Source organism: Dama dama, chromosome 14, assembly GCF_033118175.1.
Source record: "Dama dama isolate Ldn47 chromosome 14, ASM3311817v1, whole genome shotgun sequence".
Taxonomy (NCBI): domain Eukaryota; kingdom Metazoa; phylum Chordata; class Mammalia; order Artiodactyla; family Cervidae; genus Dama; species Dama dama.
In genome coordinates, this window is record NC_083694.1 from 17,891,628 (window position 1) to 17,901,911 (window position 10,284).

Genomic DNA, 10,284 nt, shown 5'->3' on the forward strand with positions numbered 1-10,284 from the left:
GCATGACTATTAAAATTAGTACTAGACAGCAAAAGAGCCGTTACACATTTTTAAACAAAATAAAATATACTAAGCAAATAAAACAAAACTTTCCTGAGGATATTACTCCAAATGGGACTGTCCTAAGCATCTGCAGACATTTTCACTGCAATTTTAAGGGGGAAATACTGGTATTTCAAAAGATACATCATTAGGTCATTTAAATATTGTTTTTCTTTAGTTGTCACTTACAAATACTTAAGATCTGAAAGGTAGTGCTTCACATCTTATGGGAAGATGCCATTTAAAGGGAAAAAAAGGAAGATGGATCCTTGTGCTTAACCAAATGTTAAATATTTTTTATTTTACTCACCTGCACACTAAGATGAATCCATTTCTTCACAAGAATTCTCCCCAGTGTCATTACTTTTATTGGAGGCTGCAAACCATTTACTGTGCGGTAATAAAACATGGTCTCTTTCTCAGATATTGTAAGTTTGAATACAATCTGCCCATCCGATGTCTTTTCTATAACACACCTTGGGAAGCAACCAGAAAAGAGAAAAAAAGGTCAGTTTCCAACCAAAAGACAGGCTATGACATTGTCCAGTGATGGTGGCGCAACGGATCCCAAACTCTAATCAAAGGTCACAGTGAACAAGTACCTGAAGGTCGTCATATACAGGGCAAGCTTTCTTTCAATTAAGAGGCCCTTTAATTTCAATAAAGATAGAATTCTTAGTTACAATACATCTGCTAGAACCTTCACTCCCTTTATTAGAGATTCATGGTGGCAACTCAAGTGGCTGAATCATCCTGCAAAACCAATATTTAGCCTATTGGCTCATTAGCTCCTCTGCCATTTCTTTTATAGGCAGTGGCACAATACACCATATTCTGCTTGGCTATTGAGCCACCAGAGCAAATCATTTTCTCCTCCTCTTTTTTTTTTTTTTATTGTAAAGATAGTTTAGTGTCCATAGAAGGCTCTAAACTACTAGCCCTGAAGTCAGAATCGCTCTATTTAATTCCCATGATGAAATGGAGAATGGACAACTATAGTCTTTATTTAGCTCATCATCAACTGGCCAGAAGCCAAAGCCAGTGTCTGTAAGACGACTGCCCAGCTCGCCATGACCACAAAGCCCAACTGGGGCACTGAGATATGGTAAAGATCTGGGATGAAAGGTCACAAAATCTTCTAAAAATACAGTGAAATATTTTGATAAAATAGAAGAATTTTCAGAAAATTAACTGTCACGCCAGTTATCAAATCATGTTATTTTTAAAAATCACTTATATCCTGATGACAACAGCACTATTTTCTCATCCTTTTAAAAAGGCATGTTTTATGTTTTCTATATTCTCTACTGATTTATGTTTGAAAGTGAAATTTCTCAGTCATGTCTGACTCTTTGTGACCTCCTGGACTATAGCCTATCAGGCTCCTCTGTTCATGGGATTTTCCAGGCAAGAGTACTAGAGTGGGTTGCCATTTCCTTCTCCAGGGGATCTTCCCAACTGAGGGATCGAACCCAGGTCTCCTGCATTGCAGACAGACGCTTTACCATCTGAGTCACCAGGGAAGCCCCGATTTATGTTTAGTATAAGTGATTTTATTTTATACTAATTATATCATTGCATGTGCCTAGCCACTCTGTACCCACTGAGAAGAAACAGATATGAACTTGAGCCCATTTTCAATTACATTTCAATCTAGCAGTTCAACTTTTGCAGAAGAAAGAAGAATCTCCTAAGGAGATTAGTCCCCCAAATCCACTATTCAAAGAGAAATATTGTGAACATTAAGCACAAATATCTCTTCCAAGTTACTAGCTATTAAAGATGCTCGTCAGCCTGCATCTCATAGCCAGGAGCTCAAGGAGGTGGTATATCCCAAAGTGGAGAAGATCATCAAGTCCCAGAGGAGTCTGGGCTCCTTCCTTCACCCAGTTTTCTCTTACTCAGCTCAGACATCTCCAAGATAATGTCTGATCCTGGAACCCAACCTTCTCAAGGTTCTTAAGAGGCCTTCCTTGCTGCTCTCTTATTGTGCTCTTTGGAAATAACACCCATCCATCTGTCTTCCTATTCAATCATGAGTTGTCTGACAATAGCAGCATAGCCTGGTATATAGTAGATCCCCCCCACCCCTCAAAAAAATGATGAGTTAGTGATCTGAGTATGAAGAATGAAAGAGGCAAAGATAAGATTGGGCCAACCCAGAACTATTGCTAAATATGTTTTTAAAACTTTCCTTAAAGGGCACATTTTTCTCACAAATCATTCCTCCTCATTGGCATTCTTTCTTTCTGAGAGTTGAGAGGTGATGATATGATCAGAGAATACTTAACAGTTACTATTTCACTCTCACTTTTCTACTCTATTTTGCACATATATTTGGTGATAAAGTTATGAAAAATATATTTTATATAGGGCAAATAGGTTTAGTTGACATAAAGATTTTATATAAAGTGGAGATATGATTTTATGAAAACTCTATTGTGATTCAGCAGGTGAATATTTCTTCAGTCACTGGAATTAAAGTTTCTCTCTATTCCTCACTTCTATGTCTTAAACAATCCAAGAAGAGATTGCCTCCATTCGTTTTCCTTGAGTTTAAATCTACAAGTTAGAATTTGACCATTACTCAAGAATGTATTTGCCAAATGCAGGCTTATTTCCCCAAGCTTACTGAAAATGCATTTCTTAATATGTTATTGATTATCTTCCTTGCTATTTTGTTTGCTTGTAAACATACTTGCTTTGGTAGATAATGAATGTGAGAGGAAGGCAGGTAGCAAAATATTTAGGAACTGGATTTATTTTGCTCCTGGATAAACAATAATTGGATAATCCATGTTTTGTTTGTTTTACTTATCTAGTACAAACACCGCGAAATTCCCTAATTCCCACAGGTATTTTAGGTTTGAGAATGGAAACGACCTTGATGCTTGGAACTCTCAAAACCGTAAACCATGTGCTACTGCCTCTATAAATATTCCTCTGTCTTATTTATACAAAATGATACCAATAGAAGATGAATTTTGTAGAGACATATCCCCTGGAAAAATTCAGAAAAAATAACTTCACCCTAGCCATATTTGTCAAGAGACAATATTTTAAGACTCTTTGGACATTAGTTATATAAACTAAGTAAGTTGGATTTACTGACATTTCAAACAGTAAGAAAACAGGGTTTTCTTTTACGGTACATACAGATACAGAGGTAATGGTTTGAGATGATTTTCACTCCAAATAAAACAAAATGAAAAAATGCCAACTTTCACTTGGCAAATTAAAACTAAACATCCTAGATATTTAAGTCTTATTTGCTTATGAGATTATAAGACTTTTCTGGTTTGTTTCATGAGTTTTTAGATACTTGGCCAACATACTCATACAAAGAAAACATTACAAGGGGGAAAGCCAGAAGTTCTATGGGAAGAAGAAAGATAAGCAAAAAAAAAAAAAAAGTCTCAAAACTGTCCTATTTATCCTCATTTCTAGATTGGCTCTAAACACTTGAGGAGAACATTGGATATCAGTTTCAGAAACTATTACAGAATGAAAATCAGGTGATTATTAAAAATAAAAATTGTTAACAAAGCCCCACACCAAACTCACCTAAGGCATTTTTGATGGGGTCAATGGCATGAACTTTTGAGAATCTTTTATGCTTTTCTATATATTTCCTAATAGATGAAAGCAATCTCTTTTCAGACATAAGGTGTCATTCATTTGTTCAACTCATTATTGAACACCTTTCACAATGAGTTAAACAAACATCTCTTCCTAGGAAAACAAGGACGCAGAAACAGTCCCCAGCACTCAGAGAGTTCACTGCCTAATGACAACTGTATACTCTAGTAAAGACAGGTTGTTTATACAAACCTAGACCAAGACCTTGAAAGTATACATTATTTGTATTACTAGTCCCCATGCCTTACAACTCACAGTGAGCCTGGCTGAGCCTCTGAAAACTAAGACTAAAGATTTAGCTAAACTACTTGGGCGGGGGCGGGGCGGCGCGGTTGGAATAAAATGAGCCAGGTATAAACATGTCTGCCTTCCATGAAATTATTTTAACATACTCTTGAGGGTTCACTTCATTCATGGAAAGGGGAAAGCACATTGAATTTAGGGAAAAAAATATTTGGTCAAATGAAGTTGACCAGAAAAGCCTCATGTAGGAGCTGGTCTTCAGTTAGCCTAAATTCCAAAGTGCCTTCATTTCTAGGTTGGAATTCAAGTTGCAATATCCTTGACTCTAACTGATTTTGCAGGACCCTAGGAAAGCTTCTGCCTGTAATGCGGGAGACCTGGGTTCGATCCCTGGGTTGGGAAGATCCCCTGGAGAAGGAAATGGCAACCCACTCCAGTATTCTTGCCTGGAAAATTCCATGGATGGGGGAGCCTGGTAGGCTACAGTCCATAGGGTCGCAAAGAGTCGGACACGACTGAGCGACTTCACTTAGGAAAGCTTACACTCCCTCTGCTACTTACATTACACCTCCTTGCTCAAGTTTCAACCACACAGCTAGGGTAAATGATGCCGCCAGCCTGGGAGCAGGAGGAGAGGCAAAGCAGCTCTGGTGATTTCCAAAAATGAAACTTGCAGAATGGTTATGGGAGTTGGGACTCAGGTCACGCTGGTCTCTGGTGATGCAGCCCCTGAGGCCTGCTGAGAAGAGGTTGGTGTAGGTGGGGGGCGATGATCGGTAAGGACAATCCTGAACGCAGAGGCGCTGAGGACAGACCCGAAGGCCCTCAGCTGTGGCAGAGCTCTGACAGAAAGTGCTTTGGGCTGGGATTCCGCACGTCACTTGGGTTGGCACCACCGAAACCTTCTTGAAAGCTGCAACGTTCTCCAGCCTTGGGAACAGGCCCTGAGAGTCAGCCCACGAGACGGAAGCAAAGTAGGCAAAGAGCCATGTTTCAGGGACCGGAAACAAGAGGCCGAAGCCCAGAGACAGAGCCAGGCAATTCATGTTGACTCAAAAGCATTCTCCTCTGATTCAAGCGTTCCTAAATAAGTCGGAAGGCCGAGGGCACTGGCCAGCAGCACTTTCTCGCGGGGTGCTTTAAGTAACGTTGAGATAAATCCATTTTCGGGAAACTGCAGACGTGGTTTCACACGGGGGAAACACCGGAGGCTTCCGTGGTGATGGCGAAGACATGAGTAGCAGCTGGTGTCTGGGAATCAAAAGTAGAGTGTCAAGGAAAATCTGCTGTGTCTTTAAAACTTTAGGTGCAGTCTAAGCATGAGGATTCTGAGTCCCTAAGAAACATTATTAAACTTCTTTAAAACATTCTTTAGTACACTGTTTATAGCAAAATACTCATTGGTACCTATCTTCACTGGGTGAATCAAGCACTGGAAAAAGTCCACAGGACAGCCAGTTTGATATACACATATGCACGTTTATTTTATTAATATATTTCCCCACACAGCAATTTCAGATTGCTACTCCACCTCAGGGAATTAGCAGCATCCACTCTCCTTCACAAGATAAAGAACTGTATAGATTTCCTTTACACACACACGGGATGCGGTTAACGCAGAGCCAACCTGCAGATGTCCCGAATAAAGCTGGCAAAGCACTTTGGGCCTTCCCCCCTCATCCCAGCATGTGCGGCAACTTTAAGCTCATGGTAAAGCTGATTAGAAACCCAACACCATCTGTCCGTCCTATGCCTTAGTATTTAGCAAACGTTTGTGCGTTTCCTCATATGACTATTTGTAGGTTACATATGGACCCCTAATACTGTGTAAGTAATTGTATTGATAAATAAGCTGAGTTACCATTTCTTTATTGCATTTCAACGAGGCCCCTCAGTGTGACAAATGGCTCTTCCCAGGACCGCTGTCCCTGGTTGCCTGGCAACACTAAGGTAACCCCCAGAAAGTCTCAGTAAATAGGCCACAGCAGAAGGACGACTGCAAGGAAGATTTGGGTGCCCAAGTCAGGGATTCTGCACAGCAAACGCTTGGTTACCTGAAACTCAGAGCGCAGTCTGCTGGCTGGCCCGCCTGGAACTGAACTCCCCAAGCCTTCAGCAAGTGCCTCCAGCAGTGGGAGGGACGAGGATGCAGCCAGGCGTGCATAATTTTAAAGTAGCAGTGCACCTTATCCTCTAATCCCTTTTTTGCCCCTCCCCTTTCCCCCACTTTTATGCACCTCAATCCTTTTAGCCATGTCATCAAAATGCTCTGCCACTATCAGACAGTAACATAAGAATTCCTAGTGCTCTTTTTTTTTTTTTTTTTGAGTGACAAATGTACTGATGCTCTAAAAGCTTGTTGCATTCATAAAGTTTCTGTTGCCCGTTCAATGGTCACTGTGTTCTTCACCGCCAGAACACCCTCTTCTAAATGTATGAACAGCATCTGATGTGATTTCTAAATGGTGCATTTGAAGGATCAGAAATTTTAATTAAACTACAGGAGCAATAGGACTGCTGACTTTTTAGCTGCTTGATTAGATATGACTATGTGTGTATTTATGAATGCACAGTTGATGTCAATTCTATGTAGTTTTATTACATCCAAAACTCTTCAACCATCTGAGGTATCTCATCCTAAATGAGAAATAGCCTAAAGCAACTACTACCCCTCCATTGTCTTAAAAATGGAAAGCTCATTTGGGAAACAACTAGCCAATTGCACTTTTATTTTCTATAAGCTATCATATTTAGAGAAATGTTTAAAAATGAAAGAAATGGTTGTATGGCATTCCTTGTTAGTAAGGCAGCAAGAGACAAATTCAAAGTACCATCTTTCAAATTTCCCTTCCAAGAGACTTAAACACAACTCATTTTAATATCAGCTTTACCAATCAGGTGCTTCCTGATTGGTGCTTCCAGAGGAAGCCCTTGAATCTGGGCTTCCAGAGGAAATCTTTACCTTTTGTCAAATTATCCTATTCTCTGTCTTGTTGATTAGTATAATCTTTCAACGGCAATTTTTTTGAATCAAAAAACAAATGTTACTGTAAAATCAGCTAACATATAAGAACTTCTGAAAACCTGGAAAAAATGTTTGAAAATAAAGGACACAGTGATGTAGACAAATGGATTTTTCACACCTCAACAAAACATGCGGCCAGTGTCTATCTTAGAACATGTTATTCAATGGCTAGTTTCTCTTTATGCCTTATGAATCCAAGGATTAACTAATTTTTAATTGTGGTACTTCGGTGCATTTTTTGGGTCACTGTTCAGGGGATGAGAAATCATCTATCACATAACAACTGATGTTTTGTAGTAGGAAGTCATGACTCAATTTAGACGATCTAAGATTAGTGACTCTGCTCCACATTCAGAAGCTCTTGCCTGTGATTTGCAAAGACAGACAGTGGGTTGACATATCCCTCAATTTCTGCAGCTCAGTACTATCAATCTGAAGACACATCTGGTAAATGATTTGGGCACCAGCAGTCTTACCACCACTAGATGGGACTTAGAAATGCAGGAAAAAAGCAAGAGTGTCAGAAGGAAAGTTTAGTTAAAAACAAAGAACTATGTGCTATTTTTTCCTCATAGTTTTGTGGATTCGCTATAGTTCTGCTCTGAACTAGCACGGTTGGGGCTGGATACTCTGATTTGGCCTTACTCTGTCATCTAGCAGTTGGTTTGACACCCGTGAGAGTCTACCCTAAGCTCGTTCTGATAGTAGCAGAAAAATGCCCAGTTCAACATAAATTGGGAGAGACCCTAATGTACAAGTACTATTCAGGCATTTGCTTGTATCACATTTGTTGATGTTCCACTGACAGAGGAAGTCACACGACCAAGCCCAGATTCAAGGGCTATGAAACTGACTCCACTCTTCAAAGAACAGTCACATTGCAAGGGGGCACACATAACAGAATGGAAAGAACTTGAGACCATTTTGTAATCTACCACAGAGAGTTGAAAGCAATTTCTTTTTCTAATGGTCAAGACATCTTAGAATCAGCATTTCCTTCTTTTGAAAAAACAGTTCAAAAAATGATGTTTTAGTCAGTCAACTATTAGCAAATTCATACTCATTATTATGGAAAAGTTCACTATAATAAACTTGGTTTTTCAAGCCCTTGAGACTTAGGTCTTGTCGATGGGCAAAATCAAGGGGGTATCCTTGGAGTTTTTTTTAGCATTCATGGATTTTCTATTAAAATTAACTAACTTATGGCATAACTAATCTGGAAAAAGAAAAATGGTGGATGTGTTAAGTAATATTAGATATGAAACAGAGGGTCCAACGTAATTACAAAATAAGAAAATGTTGTAGACAATTTTACGAGAATTAAACCTGAGTTCTTAGGAAAATTGAATAAGTTCCTTAGAATATTTCCAACTTAGAACAGTCAATCAGAAACAGTTGGAAACAACACATTCCATCAACTGCAGAACAGATTATATGTTCATACACTGGAAGATGAAAGCACAATGAAAGAAAAGTGAACTACTACTACAAGAAACAACATGGAAAATCTCACAGACTTGATCATGAGTGAAATAAGGTAAACACCCCAAGAATGTACTAGAATGATTCCATTCCTATGAAGTCAAACAGAGTCAAAGCTAATCTGTGGTGAAAGAAGTCAACATAATGCTCCCTTTAAAGCAGAGGAAGAAATGGGAAAGGATTCAAGGAAGCCAGCAGGAGGGCTGGAAATGTCTTCATCTTAATACAGGTGGTGGTTACACAGAGGGATACAGTTTTCGAAGTTTATCAAGTATTACAGTTAAAATTTGTGTTCTTTGTGCAAATCATGCTTCGATAAGAAAGAATAAAGTTTTGCTTTTATTTTTTAGTGAATAGTTGAATGATGAATAGTTGAATGAATTGTTGAATGAATAGTTCTATTACAGTCTATAGTTAAATTTCTTCCCATAAGGAAAACAGTAGGCTCAGACAGTTGTGCAAATCAGTTATGCCACACATATGGGAAACCATAATTTCAGTTTTTACAAACATTCTTACCATTGGAATAAGAGTATTTCCCAATTTATTGTATGAGGTAGTAATAACCAAAAGAGAATGTGTGTGAGAAAGACAGAAGATGGGGAGTGGGAGGACAAAGAATATAAAACAGACATGAGAATATGAGAAAGAAAAATTAAAGACCAGTCACACTCATATACATAATGCAAAAAAATTCTGAATAAAGCATAAGCAAACTGAATTCAGAAATATTTAAAAAGAATAAATCTCCTGACAAAGTTGGGTTTATTCCAGAATTGTAAAATTGGTTTGAAAGTTAAATATGTATTAATTCACCATTAAAATAGTTTAAAAATTCATGTGATTTATTGAGGACCAAAATCCTGTATGAATTTATTTCTTTAGGACCAAAATTCTTCATAAACTAAAGAAGAAAACTTCTATAATTTGACAGTTCATGTACAAAAACATCAAATAATAAGTATGCTAATTAGCACTTTTGTTAAGATCAGTAGAGAAGGAACATCTACTATTACTGCTGCTAGTCAACATTCAACTAGCCAGTGCATTAAAATAGGTAAAATATAAACTAAAGGATAAACACTGCAAGTGATTATCAAATGTCATATATTTCACTAGATAACAAAACCTAATGACAAGTTTTGACCAAGATTCTAGAGAGAAGATGTAAATATGATTAATGCTATTCATCAACTTTGGAACTCTTCTCTCTAGGCACATACTACTTTAACTCCTTGAGAATGGTCATATGACTTGCTTTTGCTGAGAAGTAAGAGCCGCTGCCAGGAGGAAGCTATTAGGACCAGTAGGCAATTTCTTGTGCTCTCTCCCTCCCACTTTGCCACATCCAGATAGTGGCTGCTCGGTCAACCTCGTGCCCTGGCTGGGAAGACATAGATCAGAGTTTGCTTGCCAACCCCACTGGACACAAAGCACGTGTAAAAAATAAACCTTTATTGTTTAAAGGAATTTTTTGAACTTTTAGAGTTGTCCCTACAGGATAATTTAGTTTAATACAAGTGATGCAAAATCAATAAGCAAAAATCAATTGCACTTCTCTATACCAGGTAGAGAATGAAATAAACAAATTAAAAAATATAACTAAAAGATGCTATCCATATTGTAGAGTACTTGGGAACAAATTTTAAAAATGTATTACTGCTATGAAAATATCAAGTTTATTGGTAACATTTAAGAAACTGAAAATAGAGATATTATGTTTTTGGATTCAAAGACTAACACAAGGATGAAGTTTTCATATAGTCATCTATTAATCCAATGCAATTCTTATGAAAATCACAGCAGAGTTATTCATGGAACTTGACAAGCTTATTTCAAAGCATATTGAAAAA

General features: G+C 38.1%; 1 protein-coding gene across 1 annotated transcript in view; it reads right to left on the bottom strand.

Annotated features, from left to right (window-relative positions):
- Positions 1-4,970, bottom strand: part of USH2A (usherin) — an 892,942-nt gene extending 887,972 nt beyond the window's left edge. Inside the window, exons 1-2 of the mRNA XM_061161192.1 lie at positions 4,486-4,970; positions 353-518 (exon numbers count right to left, since the gene is read on the bottom strand). Of these exons, the coding sequence (XP_061017175.1) occupies positions 353-518; positions 4,486-4,970 (651 nt within the window). The remainder of the gene's footprint in view (positions 1-352; positions 519-4,485) is intronic.
- Positions 4,971-10,284: the final 5,314 nt, after the last annotated feature.